The sequence below is a fragment of the Stegodyphus dumicola genome, chromosome 6, assembly GCF_044657685.1.
Source record: "Stegodyphus dumicola isolate Sdum_Otavi_A_Nest chromosome 6, ASM4465768v1".
Taxonomy (NCBI): Eukaryota; Metazoa; Arthropoda; class Arachnida; order Araneae; family Eresidae; genus Stegodyphus; species Stegodyphus dumicola.
Window position 1 is genome coordinate 84,131,457 of NC_140773.1, and position 21,678 is coordinate 84,153,134.

The 21,678-nt window shown below is 30.1% G+C and overlaps 1 protein-coding gene across 3 annotated transcripts in view; it reads right to left on the reverse strand.

Moving 5' to 3' along the window:
- The window catches only part of LOC118190147 (glutathione S-transferase 3, mitochondrial-like), a 63,929-nt gene extending 45,169 nt beyond the window's left edge, over positions 1-18,760 (reverse strand). The window contains exons 1-5 of one of the 3 annotated variants that reach the window (XM_035360832.2): positions 18,393-18,760; positions 13,117-13,249; positions 1,935-1,999; positions 1,797-1,854; positions 1,627-1,699 (exon numbers count right to left, since the gene is read on the reverse strand). In XM_035360832.2, coding sequence (XP_035216723.1) covers positions 1,627-1,699; positions 1,797-1,854; positions 1,935-1,999; positions 13,117-13,245 — 325 coding nt within the window. In that variant the 5' untranslated portion in view covers positions 13,246-13,249; positions 18,393-18,760. Of the gene's footprint in view, positions 1-1,626; positions 1,700-1,796; positions 1,855-1,934; positions 2,000-13,116; positions 13,250-17,071; positions 17,207-17,232; positions 17,483-18,392 lie in introns of those variants that run through there. The other 2 variants (XM_085818622.1, XM_035360831.2) reach the window with 2 other exon arrangements.
- Positions 18,761-21,678: the final 2,918 nt, after the last annotated feature.

Consider the following 21,678-nt stretch of genomic DNA (forward strand, 5'->3'; position numbering starts at 1 on the left):
TTATTTCAGGACAGTTATACAGCAGCCAGAGTCTAACGTTCAAAGCACTGTGCTTGGGGTCATTGTCCTGGTAGAATTTAAAATCGTTATGAAGGTTCAATTTTCGTGCTGAAGATTTCAAATTTTGATTTAAAATGTCAATATACATGTACTGATCCATTATACTGTCAATAAAAACAAGATTACCAACTCCAGCGGATGACATACACCCCCATACCATAACTCCTCCTCCACCATGTTTTACCGTTGGCACCAAGTTCTGTTTGCGAAATTCTTCCCTGGGTTTTCTTCACACCAAGATTCTACCGTCAGAACCAAATATATTAAATTTACTCTCATCAGCAAATATAACTTCATTCCAGTAATCAGAATTCTTATTTATGTTGGATTTTGTGAAAGCCAGTCTGAGTTTTCTATTCTTTTCACTTACGAAGAATTTTTTCCTGGCTGCTCTACCGTGATATCCAGTAGATCGAATTACTCTTCTAATAGTCTCAGAATTAACAATTACTCCATATAATGCTTGTAAATCAGCAGCAACTTTAGGAGCACTCATTCTTGGATTTTTTAAAAATATTTCGAACGATAATTCGCTTTATTCCATCGGATAGCTTTGATGGTCGGCCAGGTCTTCTTTTATTCTGAATCATATGATTCTTTTTATATCGTTTAATGATATTGAAAACTGTTGAATGACTGAAGTTAACTGTTTCAGTAGTTTCTCTAATAGATTTTCCACGTTCAATATGCAAATTAATAACTAATTTTCGAATTCCAGGCAAAGTTTCTTTTCGTTGAGCATTCATGGCTGCACAGAGCTAAAAAACACAAAAATTCCAAAACAAACTGGACAGAAATACTGCAGACGATTTTATAAATTATTGGCAATTGCTTTTGAGTAAAAATAAATACCCCAAAAGATATTTTATTGCTTACATCAGACGATTTTTGTTGCATAGTACGTAATGTCCCATCACTTAAGTGAGCCATTTTCTGCTCCGTTCTAAACAATTGTATTTTTATTAAATTAATACTTTAATATTTTGAGAAAATGTATGTTATGTAATAATTGTTACTAAATTTAAGTATGAAACACACCCACAAAAAATTTTACATTTTTTTAAAAATTTATTTTATTGCAGTTTCCTTTTGTAAAGCACAAGTGTCCCATCACTTTTTTGAGACACTGTACTTTCAAAATAAAAATATCTGCTTCATATCATTTATTTTTATATTTTTTATTTAATAGGTATGTGTGCATTCATATATATAGAAAGCTAAGTTAAATATATATATTATTTCATAAGTAAATGTTTTTTTAAAGAAATGCCTGTTTCTCCTCCACAGATTAATTTCACACCTAGTTATGTATAAATGCCAAGTTTTGCAAAAATTGCTTTTTACAGCTATTCTAATTTATATCAATGCCTACTTTTCTTCTGTATAAACAAACATGAATAAAACTACCATAATTTTAATCTGCTGAATAATTCTGCATTTTATTTTCAGTGGTTTTGTTATGTTAAAATAATTATTGATAAATTTGTTTATTGCAGATATTATGTTGGAGTTAATAATAACAGCAAAGACAGAAATAAATTGCACTGTTTTAAAATTACAGCTTACCTCCAGTTGAATAGCCAAGTGCATAAACAATTCTTCCTAACAGGTAAACAATTCCAGCACCAGCACTTAATTTCTGTAGACATTTATAATCAACAATTAGAACACAAATACTAAGACATTTGAAAAATAAACAAATAAATTATAAATTGATAGACATATTAATTACTTACTGGATATGATAAGCCACCGGTCACCAGTAAAAACAAAAACTGAGGATAATTTTCAAGGCTAAAATTGAAAGGAATTGTAAATAAAAAATACACAGAATAATTAGAATAAAATATTGCAGAATGTAATGTTATGCTTACAAATTTCCATGTGCACGCTGAATACAGTTGAAAACATTATTACTATCACTGTACATTATGGGATACTGAAAAGAAAAATTATAATTAACAATATATATTAGAATTATAGATTTTCTTGTGTCAAAAGAAAATGAATAAAATTCAAATAAAATACACGAATTTTTTAAAAATTAATTTGGAACATTAATTTTACAGGCTGACACAAATTACATTTTATTTTTATTATTTCCATATTTTTCATGAATTGAAACATCATAATTTTTATCTTCGCACTAATATACATAATCAAACCAGAGTTTCAGCAATCTTTTCTATGTTATTTGATAGAAATTGGCTAACATATGCCAGTAAACATTTTAGTTAATTCTCAGGCTACAATTTTCTACCTTTCAAAGTGATTTCATAGATTTATGAATTGTTCTCTGGGATTGTATGTTCAAGTGAATCATCTTCGGTTGACTTGGGAATTGTATCCAGTGGTACCCCATACCAGTATGCCAAGTGCTGGGTCTGTATGATTATGATAAATGAAAGCTGGCAACATTCATTCTCCTTGGTGCTTCCACAGATTGATACATCCATTATGATGATATGCAAAACCAGGAGTCATCTGAAAAGATGGTAATGTGCAAAATCAGGAAACATCTGAAAAAGTAATGAAAAGATGATGGATGGACTGGTTGGCCCTCGTTGACTCTCTGATTCCATAATTGCTTGACTTGGGATCACGATCCTGTCATGATCAAATTCTGACACATATTGGTAGAAATTTCTTCTTATTACATGAGGAAACCAACATTCAAATGAGAAAACCCACTCTACAATCTTGCCATTTATACACAATATAGATGGCATTACTCATGCCTGCTTTGTACATTTGCACTAAAATTCTAATTAACTGCATGTCCCAACATGTGCAAATTCCATGTAAATTTGATGTCTGTTGCATGATATCTTCATAGCTTAGCAATTTTAATGGCTTAAGTTTAAATACACTACATCCACGAAAGTTTTTACTAGGCCATTATTTTCGCAACCATTAGCCACAAGCAGATACATTCAATTAAAAAAAATGTTTTAAATGATGCAAATATTTATGCTTTAGAATTTTAAAAAATAAATTTTGTAAGAATTATGAAATCTAACTTTTTTATAGTACGTTATTCCAGCTCTTACATTTATACTTAAGAAAATATTATAATCAGTTTAAAATATAAAGTACAAAATGTTTGACTTTCACAAATTGCTCAATGTATATAAAGTCTGTGATTTGTAAAGACTTTACAATTCCAAAAAACTGAATTTAATGCCCTCCTTGATGAGTAAGTTAATAAAAGAAAAAATTAAAATAAATTGAATTACTTCCATTTAATGTCATTCAATGATATTCTTTTGTGATTTACTAATCTATAACATTTTTTCATTTATGATTTTTATAATTAGTAATTGTTCGGTATGAATTATGGAATGATGACTGGAGCATTCTTCTTTTTATGGTATCTTAACTGGCGAGAAGTGCACATAAATAAAATTTCAAATATTAAATGGACCAACTTCTTAGATGATAATGTCTCACTTATGTCATCTGTGTAGTTTCATCATAATGGTGCTCCAGCACATGTCTGCAGGACCAAACAAGTTTTTGTAAAGTACACATTTAAAACTAACATTATTACATTATTGAATACTGTGGAATGCTATGATCAGCTGACTTTAACACAGCACATTTTTTTCTGGGGTTTCAAAAAGCAGAGTGTATGAAACAAAATCAACAAATCATATAGACCTGCTCAATAATATATTAGGCATGAGTACACGTGTAATACCAATTACATAAATTATATTAATAGAGTTCAACAATACTTGAACACAATTATATGCAGTAGATGTAGGTAGATATTTTGAACAAATATTACACTGAATTCATTCAATTAATGAAACCTGTGTTTTGCCTTAGAATTTCTCATTTTTTTTATGGCTTTCTATTTATAGCTGTTTTTAATTTCAATTAACTGTATGTTTCATTTTCATGAATTAGTTATTTGTTTTCATATTTTTTATTATGTACTACCAAACATAGGTTACTTGTAAGGCTGATTTTTTATTGCTGTTGTTACTGCTGCTGCTGTTTTCTATAAGAGGTTTTTCCATCAACTTCTGAAATACTACATACACTTTGGTTTCTGATTATTGAAAAAATACCATTCCATCTTTAATTTTTCTTTCTGTTCAAATGAATATGCAGATTGATTTTTTCATTTAGAGAACTGTTTTGCAAATGGACTCTTGCTATTTGCATTCTGTGCTAAAAATATTTAAAAGTTTTGTAGTGATCAAAATTTTTTATTACTGTCTGGATATAAGTATGCAGCACTTAATCCATTAACATCAGAGGCCTTTTCTTTAACTGATATTTTATTTCAGTTACATTCAAATTTAAATATTATTCTCTGCAATTCGTATACAACTCCCGAGTTCTCAAGAAAAACTGTCGGAAACTTTTAAGTCTAAATATCTCAGTCAACTTTTCTATTTTATATTTTATTTACCATGAGTATAACAGTTTTCTAACTGCAAATATAATGACTAGGAGAATGTATGAATTGTTAAATTTCATAATGTTTATAATTTCTTTTGTTTAGTTTAAAAATGCCAGAACATAAATATTTCTATTTTTTAAAACATTTTTCTAACTGGAAATGAATGTACAAAAGTAAAGGTCAGACAAGGATTTTTGTGTTCACAATATATATTTACAGGATTAAGTCCAAAATCCGGAATGATCTGAAATTCAGACCTTAAAGCCACCACCAAAAAATGTTTTTAGGATTTTTTTTTTATGCTTTACACATGCGCATTTGATTTTTTTCCAAAAACGTGGAGAATCCTGATTCTTAATTTTACTTTGGCATTAAGTAAAATACCTCATTATTAAAGAAAAAATCATTTTAGCATAAATTTGTGTGATCAATAATTTTGCTCTGTAGCTATGTATCTGCTTAGCATACATCTCAAACTGAAACATTCTACATAGAAACATGTTGATTTTACAGCTATTAATATTTTATATCCCCGATGCAAACCTGGCGAATCATTATTTATTATATTTTGTTTTCATCACCATATGTTTATCAACTCATGACAACTTGAGTAATGACTCACACAGTGATACCTAGAATCACAAAGAGTATGGAAACCTTTTATGTTGACATTACGCTTGGCCATGATTACAGATTTAAGTTAAATGCACTAAATATTGACGAGGAAAAAATTAACAAAACTTTCTTTCTATATGCTAAAAACAGATTCTGTTAATGATATTCATGTGCCAAAAGAATGAATTTAGTGCTATTTAAACTAGGAATAACTGATTTTTTACTAGCATAAATCCCGAACCAACGCCAGAATTTAGGTAAGACAAAACTTTTGGAGTTTAGAGAACCACTGAGTAACAAAATTAAGGGATGATAAAATTTTTAGAATTTAGGGAAAGCACTGGGACCCAAAACTTAGGGTGCAAAAATTCAGAACTTAGGGAGGCGCTTGACAGAAGAATTTAGGACCCACAGAGACTGCATCAGGTGACAAAATATCTAGTGCCAGCCCTCAGTAAGCTCAAGTATATGTGTGAATTTATTTATTCAGGACTCAGAGAAGCCTTAAGCATGTGCAAGAATTAGACATAAGTATAATAAATAACGAAATTAATACAATTCAGGCTTAATTGTCTCAGTGCACAATAGAAAGACAAAATTTAATGGAACATTTTGTCTTTCATCGTCAATGTCACGCTACATAGCCAATAATATATAGTGGACGCTGTTAAGCTAGGCTAAAATTATACTTCACTGATTTCAAAGAATTTCAGTTAATATAGCAGATTGGGCTGCTCCTTAACTTTATGATTTGATCCAGTTTATTATTTTCTGCAGGCTCTTATAACTACAGAAATTTTATGAAAATTAAAGTTTGAACTTTTGATTATGTCAAAAAGAGTTTCTAAGTCTGGAGCTGCAACAGGATCTACAAAGTAGAAGCATGTTTCGATGTTCATTAAACAAAAAGTAGAATTGCTGCAAAAAAATGGATATAGGTATACCTGTCTCAAAATTCTGCAAGGAGTATAGCATTGGAAAGTAAACTGTATATGATATAACAGAAAAAAGAACTATGAATTTTTTCTGGATTCCGGCATTGCACTCACAATGAATAACAGAAAAATTATTCGCTATGCTAAAAGTGAGGATCATGACAAAGTGGTGATTGAATGGTCAGACAGAGATGCAGTGAGAGCGGGCCACCGACGGGTCCAATGCAAATAGCTCAAAACAATATATTTCATGAAAAAATGAACTTAAAAACTGAGTACACATATTCAACAGATTGGCTAACCAAATTTTAAAATCGCCACTATATAATGCGATTAAAAATTTCAGGTGAAAAAGCTTCAGCTGATACTGAAGCTGCTGAACTATTTGCAGATGAATTCATTGAACTCACTAATAGTGAAATAGTATCTCCAGGACAAATTTACAAAGCTGATGAAACTGGTCTTTTTGGCAATATGTACAGCAAAATACTTTGGCAACTTCTACAGAAAAGGCTCCAACTGGTGTCAAAGATTCCAAAGTGAGACTAACAATTTTAGCATGTTCAAATGCTGCAGGAATGCACAAGTGCAAGAACTTTTCATAGTTGGGAAAAAATACACGGCCTTGAGCATTTAAAGGAGTAAAGATTTTCCCATTATATATGATGCAAATAAAACAGCACAGATGACACAAGTGTTAATGTGCGATTGGTTTGAAAATTATTTCATACCTAAGGTTCGGCAAAATTTGAATTAGGTTGATGACACAAAAATTGTCCCAATTGTCCCTGATGACAAAAAAACTTCCGATTGTGGATAACTGTTCAGCTCATATTTCACTCATAGTTTTAATGAAAGATAATGTATTCGTGTTATTCTTTCCTGCATACTGTACATCCATCATTCAGCCTATGGATATCGGAATAGTGTGCACGCCGAAATGTAAATATAAAGTAGCATTTTAAAAATCCATCTTAAATTTCTTGAATAATGGCAAGATTATTCAAGAACTTTTGAAATATTTTAGCATAAAATCTGCTGTGTGGAGCATCGCAAGATTGTGGGAGGATGTGCTTCCAGATACTTTAAAAAATACTTGGCATAATTTACAACCCGCTACCATATTTTATGGTGAGTATGAAGAAGATGATAGCTGCGAATTTGAAGGCTTTTGGATATCACAAACCACAGGTAAAATTTTTCAATTAATGGATTTTGTCAAGAAATGTGAAGAAGCGGTAATAAATGAAGATAATATAACAGAAGTTTTTCATTGCGATGACACTGCTCCAATCATCAGTCAATTAATGGGTGGCAAATTGTATGGTTCTAGACCCAGATTTATAATTTCTACATGTCATCTTACTAGATTTAAACTGATGATCTAATGCTCGGAAAAATCCCAAATCCGGAATCGCAGAAATCCCGACGAGTCCGAATCTCGGAGTTTCACTAAAAGATATAATACTAAATCCAATCTCAAGTATTTCCTCCTTGGAATTAAAATCTCATTATATAATTATTCTTCTAAAGATGTAGAAGTTCAAAAACCAGATATTTTTCAAACAAAATTTCTTTCTTTTGTAAGAAAATGTTATTTCAAGGAATGAAAAAATATGAAAGCCATTGGTTTATTCTTTAACATGTATACTAGTATTTGGTTTAACATATAATGAGCTATGTGGAATGAATTATTAATGTGCAGTGCATCTCAGCTATTCCTCTTTATTATTAAAACCAAAGCTTTAAATACAGATATGTGTTTCTGAAACAAAGAGGTAATTTTTAATGTGGAATTTTATGCATTTTTAAAAATCTACTTTCAAAGCTTTTTTTTTTTTTTTTTTTTCCCAGTGTTTCTCTAATTCTTTTTCATTCTTCGATTTTGGCCTGCATTAGAACACTGCTTTTTAAACTGTATTTAAGGAGTTATGATAATTAAAACTTAACAGTATAACAAAACTATCTCCTCTAGGTTTTGATTTTGCGTAGAACATTACAACATAGACCAAATACAATTTCCTTTTTAAAGCAATAGAGTTAAACAATTTTTTAATTTAGCCACATGGAAACCTTTCTTAGAAAGGATACAAATATAAAACCAATCATTTTTAGCAATAAAAATAACATTTTTAAAAACTTTTCTATGATAAAAATAAAATCAACTGTGTGAACAAATAGCAAGCATGTGTGAACAAATAGCGTGTATTATTAATGATGTTAATAACGAAACAGGAGAAAATTTTAAACAAAACGCTGATATATCTATTTATTGTGAACATACATATAGTAATCAAAAGAAATCACCAAATATTACGAAATAAAAGAAATGCAGAAAAAACAATAAAAATAATTTAACTTTCAAATAATTATAAATTCTATTCTTTTAAGAATAGAATTATTTTTTAAAGTTAATAAAAATGAACAATAAAACTTTCAGTACACTTATGCATTAAAAAAAAGAAAAAATATATAACAGTTCTAAAATTATAAGAAAGTGTAATAAAATATAAACAAAATTTTTACAGCTTTAAGAAAATATTCCATTTCTTTCAATAACACGTATTAAAAACAAGTTATAATTTTTACAACTTGGAGGAGAAAAAATTACAATCTTAAAATTTCACATTGCATTCTCAAAAAGTTTAAACAGCTTATTGTCTCTAAAGTTTCAAACAGTTTTAAAAAATATAATTTAAAACATAAACATCATGAGTTACTAAAAATTTGCAACTATGCAATTTTTTAAAAATTTACTATCCTAAAATTTTTTTTCAGAACTCTAGATGCACATTTTAACTTTACTCCTAAAATAATTTTAAGCCTTAAAGAATGAATCCCTTGGTCACTCAAGATATAAAAAATAAACTCATATAGTATTTAAAACAAGCCAAATGATAACCCCCCAAAAAAGTACTTTTCCGTTTCGCCGGCACAAATCTCGCCAAGCAGATTTCATTGGCGACAACATACAGTATACACTTAAAAAATGTTAACAAATGTTAGTTCTAAGAATTTATTTCGAAGGCATAAAAATTTTAATATCTTTTAAAATTTGTTAAAGACAATAAATTTGTAAAAAGACACTAACTTAAGAATTTACTAGCTTTCACGGTTCAACATCCCGATTCGCCATTTCATATCATGTGACCCCAAGTGATCTCATCTCATGTAAACTACAAAAATCTAATTCTCTGATTAATTATCTACATTAATTTCAAGTTAAATGTTAATTTGAAATACAAGTTTAAATGCAAGAATTATTTCAATTCGTACGAATAGCTTACTCAGAAATTATGTAAAACCGTAGTGCTTTACTTCGTTAGTGCATTCTCATTCGAATTGATGAGTTTAACCCGACTTTGCATTTCTATATCTTTGTCTTCGGGTGAGCGGTGTGATTGCATCCTAATTGACTTAATTACCACGAATGACCTTAGGCCATAAAATTGAACTACCTGGGTAAAAATTCTATGTTATTGTATGCTAGTATTGAAAGATACAATCAATCTGATAAGAAATGGCTGCTACTTGTTTTGAAAATGAGGCGTAAAAGGTTACCAGCGAGGATATTCCGTTTGGGATCAGTTGTATCATTATTGGCGACTTTATCGCCTGCGTTGACAAAACGAAAAAGTACCAAAAACAACAACAAAAAATAATAATAATATTCACCTCAAATTACAAGCATGCACTTATTTAATAAAGAAGTACACAAGACCGATATATTGCTATTGTAGCCAAGCGGAATCGCAGAGCGACCTCCACACGTGGGACACCATTGGTTACCGCGTCCATTGGTAAGATGATATCTGCACCTACTGTACGCCCGGGTACCTTGAGTTTGTGTTCCTCTATCCATCCAATCAAGAGGGGCATGATTACAGTGGTGCCTGGAACATGTCTATTGGAATGTGTCTGACTGGGGCAATGTCATGTTTACTGACGAGTCAAGATTTGCTCTGGAGTCAGATGACAAGCGTATAAAGATATGGCGTGAACAACGAACACGTAATCAGTCCCAAAACATCACACATTCCGAGGCGGAAGCATTATGATATGGGCAGGGATTTCATTAGGATACCGCACCGACCTGCACATCTTTAAACGGGATTCTTTGACCGCTGTTCGATAACGAGATGAAGTCCTAGAATCCATTGTGAGATTGTGCGCTGCAGCAGTTGGCCCTACTTCTGTTTTAATGGATGATAACGCACGTCCCCATAGAGCTGACATCATCGATGACTGCCTGGAAAGTGAAGGGATTGCACGTATGGCACGGAAAGCATATTCGCCCGACCTTAATCCCATTGAAAATCTTTGGGATGCTCTCGGCCATGCTGTATGTTCATGTTTCTCCCCTCCAGCCACTCTTATTGAGCTGGAAACTGCTCTACAAGAAGAATGGTGATTGCTTAATTCTGTGGTGGTTAACCACCTAATTGAAAGCATGGTCACAAGGTGTAAACTTTGTATACAGATGAAGGAGTATCACATACCTTATTAATGTCCTTTTTTTCATTTTTGCTGTTTATTTTCACTTTTTACATAATTCTGTTTAAGTCTCCAGTATGTCATTATCTGATAACTTTCAAAAATTTAATATTGTTTTCATTTCTGTATATAATTATTGATTTTGTTTTATGCATAAATATATAGTATGCTACTTTCCTGCCGAATTTTGTGTCAATCAAAGCAGTATTTTTTGATTTTTTTGCATTTTACATCTTCGTGCTTAACTTTTGGAAGTGAATGTAAAAGAACAATTAATTTTATTGTAAATAAATTATATACATATATATTATTGTGTATGGGTTTGTAACAAATCGAATTCATACTGGTCTGAGGATATGTTGATAAAATTTATTTTATTAAAAGAAACACTTCAAAGTTCTGGAACTTTCCATAGAAATATTCATACAAGTGTTTATAGTAATGCAAAGTACAATCAGTAGTTACACTTCAAACTACTAGGAACATTAAACACTATTCAAGCAAAGCGTATCTAAAAGGCAAAGCTTTCAATACTCCAATACAGTTTCCAACAACAACAGAGAGCAGAACTCTATCTGCATTTTTATAGTTTTTCATCTGGCATAAAGATATTTCTATCGAAATTACTGAAAAGGAAGGCTGAATAAGGTTACAAACATCCAAAATCAGTTACAGTTATTCAATTGCAATATCTATTAGTGATACAGGGAACTGACCAAAATGCCACCAAGTTGTCCACTTTTGACAATTTCTCACCAAATTCAGGGACAAAAATTAGTCATTAAAACCATTGCCAGCTTGGCGATATCTCGACAAATTAGGGAGATAGCCATTTACTGAATGTTAAATAGATTTGACCCTACATTCTTACTTTTCCGGCAAGCTTTTATAGAAGCTCCTTTAGATTTTCAGGCAAAATAAATACAGTACAAAGTTCATAATCCGGACTCGTCGGGACTTCGGCGATTCAGGATTAAGGGGTTTTCCGGATTATAGATCATCAATTTAAATCTGGCAAGATAGCATGCAGAAATTATATGATTAAAAATATGAAACCTTAATTTATGAAATAAAGAGCAATTATGATCTAAAAGAAATCAAAATTTACAAAAAAAAAAAAAAAAAAAGCTTAATATTTATTTGTTTACTTTATTAAACATTTCTTTCAATGTAAGTTGTTTAAGTTGCTTCGTTTTTTGTGCTAAACGTGCATGCGTAAACATTAAATGTGCATGCCTAACATTAAACATGCACGTGTAAACATTAAACATGCATGCGCAAAGCATAAAAAAAAAAAGTTTGTGGCTTTGAGGTCCAGATTATAGATCATTCCGGATAATGGATGTCTGGATTACAGACTTTGTACTGTACAATTTCACATATAATTTCACTTATTACCTATCTCTATACAAAATTCACAACAATATTTTACATTTTAACAAATATATTTATCCCAAAAAAGAGTCAATAAACCTCATTACAAATGGACTTATGTTTTTGACGTGGTGAAAATTTCGTAGCAATTGCCTTTAGAAAAGATTCAAACCATTATTCCTTCAGCAATTTAGCAGCTAAATACTGTATTTCCATAGATATTTCATCTTTGTTTTTTCTATTATAGGAAAATCTCACAAGCATGAATTTTAAAAATTAAATTTAAGACAAAAAATAATCTCAATTTTTCTATAAAAGCTGTTGAAACTTTTAATATAGCAAAAAAACACATACAAAAATGGCATTGTTGGAAACTAAATATTTGTCATGTGCATGGTTGCCTAAATAATTGTTATGCACATGGTTAACAGAGTTTGGCATATTCCAAAACTTTGGCGACTTCTACTAAGGTCATTAAAATAACAGGTAAGTACTGAAATAAATAAGATATGAAAATTAGTGAAGGTCGATTGATTAAGGCAAAGTATTTCAAAACTATCTGCCTAAGCACCTAGATTCCTTCATGGAGGATTTTCTAGGAAAAACAGATTATATTTGGGGATAAAGCATCAATATCCCACATGGGCAGTTAATTTAGACCTAACTATCACTGTTAAAGTTTATCTATCTGGCCTCTGATGGGTACATTAATGTAAAGAATAAAATTATGTATATGTGGATGTATATATGATTTAACTTTTTTCCCCAAAAAAAACTTGCTGCTGTATAATAGGCCCAATTTAAATGCCTTCTAGCAAAAAATTGCAAATTTTATGCACTTAAAAACTCAGTAAATGTCATTAAATATTTATATGCTATTATTACATCTACTAAATAATAACATTTGCCTTAAAAATTCAAATACATTTTGTTCTATCTTAACAAATAATAGAGTATCATCATTTGCTTTTCTTTAACAGATATTATAATATAACAATTAATTATTTACTTTTATAATTTAAATGACTTCTAGCAAAAAATTGCAAATTTTATGCACTTAAAATCTCAGCAAATGTCATTAAATATTTATATGCTATTAATACATCTACTAAATAATAACATTTGCCTTAAAAATTCAAATACATTTTGTTCTATCTTAACAAATAACACAGTATCATTTGCTTTTCCTTAACAGATATTATAATATAACAATTAATGATTTACTTTTATTCCAAATTTTTTGCGAGCCTGTGAAACTTTTATTCCATGCCACATTGCAACAAAAACAGATGAAGCTCCAATGAGTACGACATATCCATATTCTCGTGGTAACTGAAAACTTACAAGACTCATGATTCTGAAAAAAGCAAATAAATGTAAATTGAATATCAAAATATTTCTTCAAAAGGCATTCTTTCATCACACTTTAACTATTATTAAATATCTCTAAAGATAAATAATATTAATTAAGTTATGATTTTCAAAAATAAATAATGCACAATACATGTATTTAAAAATATTTAATATCATTATTTACACCAGTAAAGTACTGATAATTGATTGGTAATTAGATAAGACTGGACTGGATTATTTAGACTGCAGCAAAGCCCAGAAATGCCAGCCTAAAAAGATTATGTCCTTTCATGTAGGCTTTTTTAAAAGAAACTGGCTCATATTCACATTATGCAAGGGGAAAATTAGGAGAACTTCCATATAGCTAGCCAATTCACCAGAAATTTCACCCCAGGCTACTGTTCTGTGATTTACCTGTTGGCCACAGGTAAGTTTTTTGGTAACTGGACATATTAAGTAATGTATTACCAAATAACAGTTATTAAAGAAGACACCAAATGAAATATACATATTATGTTATATCCTGTTGCAAAAGCAGACATGATTACTACACAATGGAATCAATATGTAATTTTGGGTACTATTCGGTTTCGAGGGCCGTAAAAAAATTGCAATGAAAATGTATGCACGAAAGCGCCAAATCTAGCAAACACGCCCATTTAACAGCGTGCCAAATCTCGCGTACGAGCTGATTTCAGATTGCGTAAGTTTATATAGTTCTATACTTCTTAAGACGCCATTGAAATAATAATTTAATTTTTAATTCCTTTTTTAATATCCTATGGATTTAACAATTTGGGAATTGCCTATGATGAAAAGTCTGCGATAGAATTTTGGGTAAAGTGCAGAATCACCCACTGCTTGACGCGTTTTTAAGAATTGCACATACTCGGTATCCATGTACACATCGACTTAGTTTCACTTTAAAAAAATTCCCAGACTTGCACAAAAATGGCACCGCGCACACCCTTGACCCCATGTACACATCGACATATTGTCACGTAAAAAGTAAAAGAAAATTGACAAAATTCCAATTGTTTTTACCCTTGTAAAAAGCAGCAAAGAAATAAGCGGACGATTCTGCATTTTACCGAAAATGTTTTCAAAGAAAAGGCATCATTTATCATAGAAAATTATGTTTGAACAACCAACGAGATGACATTATGCTTTAGCGATAACTCGGTAGCGAAATATTATATGAAATTAACCTTTCATCTAAATTAAAACATCAATATTTAGATAATTATTTACTATTATACTTCCTTTCTTACGTTAGGGTTGCCGCAATTGCTTTTGGCAGCACTGGCATCAACAATAGTTTGGCGATTTTTTACGGCCCTCGAAACCGAATAGTACCTAATTTTGTTCTTTTTATGTTACTATATTATCAAAATTGAACTAAATATATACATTGCAAATAGGCTAAGCTCCCAAATTTTTTACATCCTAAGCTATCAGTATAGTTGATGCCACATACAAATTAAAGTAATATTTTAAACCATAATAAACCTTCATTTACTTTAACCCTCCGAGAGGCCTGGTGCTGGTATCGTGCTGGCACCCTCCGTAGTGCTGGTATCATGCGACGTTCGACCATACACATTTCCTTCCTACAAACAGGACACTTATAATTGCTACTAAGTAAACCTTCATTTACACACCAGTCAATTAATGCTCTTTTTCATTTCATTCCAAATCACAGAGAAACTTCAAATTAATCTTACCACATTCAACCATTTTACCATGTAAACTACAAAATAACAACGTACTTCTTATCCAAAATCTGACACACAAGCCTTTCTAAATTTTCCCCATCATTCAAATTCACCACAATCATGCAACCAATTATGCCATAATAGGGTTTCTATCGCATTCAACTTTGAAGTCTGAATTTACATCATTTTCTTTTATATGAAAAACAAACTAGAATATCTACATTAATTAATGTAGATTATATATAAATGAAGAAACTAATTAATTTCAAATGTGATATAAATCTTATTCAAAGATTTCAAAAGACATATTTCATTATCTTATATTTGTACATGTCAGAAATAAATCAGCAATTCAATGATTATTCTTTGCACACAATTAATTTTTGCACAATGAATAATCACTTTGGAAATACTTTTACACATGAACAGACTTTTTATCACAGCTGCAAATTAATAAAGAAAAATATAAATGACAGATCAGTATCTACAATCTGCAAGGAAGATAATTTCTATTAATTTCTCTCCAAGGATGAACAAACTTTTTCAGAATCAACATGCCATCAACTGTCAAGCTATAGTCAGAAATAAAGAAGTTGATAATTATTTATATAGAAACATGTACTTTTATTTATGGGCTGAAAAACATTTCATAGATAAGAGAAAGAAACCAAGCTGTCATAATTTATTTTGAAGTTTTGTCCCGCTTGATTAATTTTCTGTGAAAACTTATAAAGTCTCGTAATTTGTTTATTTTTAGTTTAAATGAAACTAAGTTGTTTAATGATTAATTAAACATGTAAGAAAAGCTAGTCTACGTACCAATAATTACCAGTCGATATATTTGAATTACAAAGCATAACCAACAAAAGTGTTTTGCAGGTACCAAATAATAATTATTCTTTTGGGTACCTTTGACGAGTGAGACTCTTCATCTGCTTACATACTTTTTTAATTTTATTTTGTTTCCTTTATATATTTATTTATAATTTTGTAACTAAAATGTTGTTTCAAAAATATATTTATATCACCAATATAAGTATATTTCAAATAAAATGCATTACTTTTATATATTAATCCATATAACAACAAATTAAATCCATCCTATGGGCATAAAAATATTCAAATCATTCAGTACTCAAAGGGTTCATTATAAACTGGAATATTTTTTTTTATATATCTTTACTGTTTATACATGTTGTCATTAAAGCAATTCTAATAAATACTTAAAAATTTATTTTAAATATTTTTATTTTAAAAGGAAATTTTTCATTCAGATAAAAAATTTTTTTTTTTTTTTATCTGAATGAAAAATTTCCTTTTAAAATAAAAATATTTAAAAAAAATCTGACTTATTAGTAAACTATGAGTTACAGATTAAAAAAATTCCAACAATAATTTTGAACTTTTTGAGTTAAAATTGATGTACAGGTTTTTCCTTTTTATTCTAAATGATGACAATGTTGCAAATCGGATAGTTCCAGTTAATAAAAATTTCCTATTTTATTTATATGGTTATTTATGTAACAGCAATCATATACAACTACATTTATCAAAAATTTTATACAATACACATTTATTTAATGCTGCTTTAAAAAGAACATAACATTTTATTAATACATATAAATATCATTAAAAATATTTCTGCATGAGAAAATAAACTATAAAATCAGAATTTATTTGTAGTTGAATATAAAATACTTTACATTGGGAAGAGGCACTTTTAAAATGAAAATATGTACTTTGAGTGAATAGACATTTAAAATATTTTGAAGTACATTAATTTTTCAGAAGCATATACCTTTTTCGTACATTTTAAAAATAAATATTGAACAGACACTATTAAGAAATTCTGTAGATTCCTATTAAATGAAGATTTGAAGCAAAATTTTAATGAAAACATTCCATGTGATTCATCAGTCTTACAGTTAATATATATATAAAGTTAATCATTCATAATAGTCTTCCACTGATATTTATTTTGAAAATTAGTTTGGTATTTTCTTACTACAAAATGTCACTTTTAAACTCAAAATTAAAGGCTGTTATCACAGTTTTATTCCTACTTACTTAAATTTTCATTACTTTTTTATTTGATTAAAAAAAAAATTTACATTTTAGTCATTGCACTCAGGTTGAGGGAGAATTCTGTCAATTTTAAAGCACATTCACTTCATGTGTTACTTTCCATAAACATATAAACGAGATAAAATGCAGCTTAGTACGTTTATAAATAGCACTAATAATCTTTTTGAATACATTATTAAAAGTTTACAATTGGGTGCCCCTTGTTTCTTGGCGATTCTTTTTTTGCGCCAAGATCGGCGCCAGGAAGGCAAAATTTCAAGATGGCCGCTACACAAAACCAAAATAAGAAGTCAAAGAGAATTGCACAAACTCTGTGTCCATTTGCACATCGATCTGTTTTCACTTAAAAAAACATCATAGAATTGCACAAACTAGGCATTGCATTACATTTGTCCATGTACACATCAATCTATTTTCATTTAAATAAAATCAGGAAGCTAAAACAAAGTTAAAACTATCATGGCAACCAAAAGTGAGGTTTCATCACCAGATTAAAAAAAAAAAAAAAAATTGTCGCTAATCGAAGGAACACCCAATTCTACACTAGAGCCACTTTTTTTTTTTTTCTTTTCAGTAAAATCAAAATTTCATAAACTATAACAATACAATTAAAAAATTCTCCATATTTTAATATAAAATATTTTTGCTCTAGTGTAGATCTGGGTGCCCCCTCGATTAGCGAAAATTTTTTTTTTTTTTTTTTAAATTTTGGCGATAAAACCTCACTTCTGTTTACCATGATAGTTTTAACGTTGTTTTAGCTTCCTGATTTTATTTAAATGAAAACAGATCGATGTGTACATGGACACAGAGTTTGTCAATTCTTTGAATTCTTATTTTGGTTTTGTGTATGGGCCATCTTGATATTGTGACTTCCAAGCGCCGATCTTGGCATCAAAAAAGAATCGCCAAGAAACAAGTAGCACCCAATTGTAAACTTTTACCAATATTTTCTTAAGGAAATATAACTTATAGCTTTATTCTAGCAGTAAGTCAAGCAAGTATATGAAATAAGTTATAAATATCTTAAGCAAATCATTTTCCTTGAAAAGTGAACTGCGAAAAACTATAAATTTAGCTTGTTAGTATAACATTTACATTTAAATCATGCGTAATGCAACCAATTCGTTTATTTGAACTCATGATTAGTTCATCAGTAAAACACTTAAATCTTTGAAAGCAGCACTGAAACAAGTACCGAAGCATAAAACTGAATATAAGGCCTTTTACGTTTTTTTTTTCAATTTTCATTTTTCAGTAGTAAAACAGGTTATTCTTCCTGAACTTGCTTTGATTGAGATAGTTTGTAATAAGCAATATCCTTACAGTAAAAAATATTTTACGTACCTAGAAATGCAAGGCTCTTTCAAGAAGCAATTTGCCGGTAAACCTCTATTCACATTTGTTAGAAAAGAGAATTTGAGCTTTACGATTAGACAGGTTTCATAACAAGTGATTATCTAATCAACCCTTAATAAAAACGCAGATAAGGTTGTCAAAATACTATTGGACGAAGGATATCAGTCAGCACTTTTCAATTTTTTTACGATTACACTACTTCCTTCAAAATCATTTTGATTTATTTCCTTCTTTGAAAGAAAATAAAAATGTCCAGTGGCGAAGAAGGAGGAGGGCAAGGCAAGGGGGCGGGTTCTATCAAATCGGCCGATGCTATTCGCACCGGCGAATAGCCGCTTAAGCCCGACGTATCTCCCGACGTAGTTGACGTAACTTTTTTGACGCCGGCGTAAATTCGCAGGACGCAGAAGACGTAAAACTGAGTACGCTCCTGTTCAGCTTTTTCGCCCGCGACGCGCGCGTATAGCCAATAGCCGACCGAGTTCTTATCACGTGTCATAATCAGAAAACCTTCTTGCTTACCCGTTTCAATATGGCGTCAGAGCCACACAGAGATGAGTTTTTGCTTAGAAATATAAGTGTATACAGCAATAAAATAATCAGCATTGTTCACGCCATCTTCAGATTTCTCAAACCGTACATATTAGTATACATTTAAAATTCTCATTAAAGGCGAAAACTGTACACTTATAAAGCAATGATCCGACCAGTATATCCATATGCTTCACCTATTTATAACACCGTAAGTAATAAGAACCTAAATAAATTACAGTTTCTACCAAATCAAAGTTTCTGCCTTACAAAATTCTCCTTAATTATTATAAATATTGCTATATCATGTGTAACAAGAAGCTCTATAAATATCCCAATATTAAATACACCAAAAACTAACTTCAGCAATATAATAACTTCTAAAATAAAGCAGTTGACTGTGAAAGAGTATTCAATAAAATACAATTACGAAATTTTGGAGGAAAGTTACAACTTGTGTCATACAGCGATCATTTATTGAAGTTTAATTAAATTACCTTTGCAGCGACTTCTACTTGTTACATTATTTTTCACAAACACTGCTCTCACAGATAGCTGAGTGCTCAGCGCGCGGCTTTGGTGACGGAGGAATGGAAAGGTTGCAAGTTCGAACCTCACCCGTAGACGGTATAATTCAGTTAGATTTTCTCATTTTGAAACGTGCTTCTTACGTTTAATCATGAATCATTATATTCTTATTTTACCTATTATTATTATTTTCATTTCTTATTATTGTTTTTTAGTTTAAAATGTGCAGTGCAAATAGAAATCCTTATGCAAAAATATATCTGCATCTCTTTATCATATATCATCTATAAATTCTCTCTTTATTTTTACTTTATTGCATATTTTATCATGCACATAATTTCTCATAAACTGTCCAAAGTTTGAACCTCATTCTAAATTCCAAAATAAATAAAAAGAAAAACAAAAGACCAAGGGCGAGTTAAAAAATATGAAGTTGGTTTTATTATATGGTGGATGGTGTATATAAAGAGAATTAAATTATTTAATTAAATAATTAAATAATTTAATTCTCTTTATATACTGTATTCCAAACCAATTTTATAAATCCTAATTTTCATACGATATAGAATCTGCAAGTCTGTCAAACTGGTCGATACTCATCCTGAAGGAATTAAAAAACAAGTAATATACCCCCTCCAAAAAAAATTTAAGTCAATTCCTACTTAGGTCCACAAAGAAAAGTTTAAAAATACAAAAATTAATAAATAAATAAATAAAAATACAAACATAATTTTTTAAATTAAAAATTTAAAAAAATTTAATATGTGAAAAAGCTGTATCAAGTGTCATTCACTGCAAGTTTAAAAAATTGTATTTGAACTTGAGTGGATGAATAAAAAGCATTTTATGTACTGAAAATTTGAACAAGATATAGGGCGAGTGTGAGCTAATAGTAGGAATTTAATAATTCCAGATATTCCTTTCGCAAACAAGGCAGTAAAAAAAAAAAAAATCTCTTTGAACAGGTCGCTTTAAATAAATCTTTCGGACCCATTCTTGCCATTTTTTGTGGTTTTGCCTTTGCTTAATAATTGCACATAATAGTAAAGTTTCAGCTATAAAAAATATTATCTGATTCGGACAACTTGCCGCAAACATACAGAAGAACAGCGAAGTAATAAGATACAGCTCTGTTGACGCTATATTACAGCGTCACGTGATTTTTGCGCAAAATAATTCTATTGGTTAAACGCACTCTTCGCAAGCGTACTCGTTTGGACGCTTTTACGCTGGTAACGTAAAAGCGCGTTCGTCAGCTACGTTTCGTGTGGACGGGCCTTTAGAGATTCTTTGCTTAAGCTATTCGCACCAATCTTAACCACGCATGCGCATTAAGTTGTCAAAGGCGGGTTTCTACCTTGGCGTAGTTAATCATTTTTTAAGCGTTGGCGACTTTCAAAAGTTTAGAAAGGAAAATGGGTTCCTTTTCTTATAAAAAGAAGGAACACATTTCCTTTTGTTAAAATATATATAAAAAAGGGCAGATTTTTTATGTTCGCAATGTTTAACCTTTTCTTGAACGGTTTGAATAGTTTAAATGACTGATTTGAAGGGGGAGGGCAAAATCGTGTTGACAGTTTTTGTACTTCTTAGAATACATTTAGCTTTAAAGATGTGTTTGGCTCAATAAAGCCTTTAATTCATTCCTCTTTGCAAAATTTCGTCCGATAAACGATACTAAAAATTAGACAGCGGATTTCTGTGTAGAAAATTTAGACATGAAATAAGTTAAAAGCGATTATATGAACTATTAAATGAATTATTCTGTATGCCTGCTTATTTTTTTTTATGGAAATACTTGGCATTTTCACGACACAAAAAGTGCTTCAAAGAAATATTAGTGCAAACACATTAATCAATTAAATTGAAATAAATAATGGGATGTAATTTAAAAGACAGAAATAATTTAACGTAAGAGATTCAGATTTAAAAATTTGCACACACAAATGATTTATCAGATTTTGTAAGGTTTTATCTCATAAATAACTTTGATTTTGAAACATGGCATTTGAACCTATGAATCTGTGAGGATACTGAAAAAGTGATGAATATATAAGAATATTATCATTTTCAGTAAGTTTTCTTATTGGATAATGAATTCTGACAGTCCTATAAGAATAGGGTCTAAGTTTGCATAAAAATTCCTCTGTTAAATAAAAGAATTTAAGTAATTTCTGTAGCCTTTTTGTCAATACACTAAAGATTTTTTAACTAA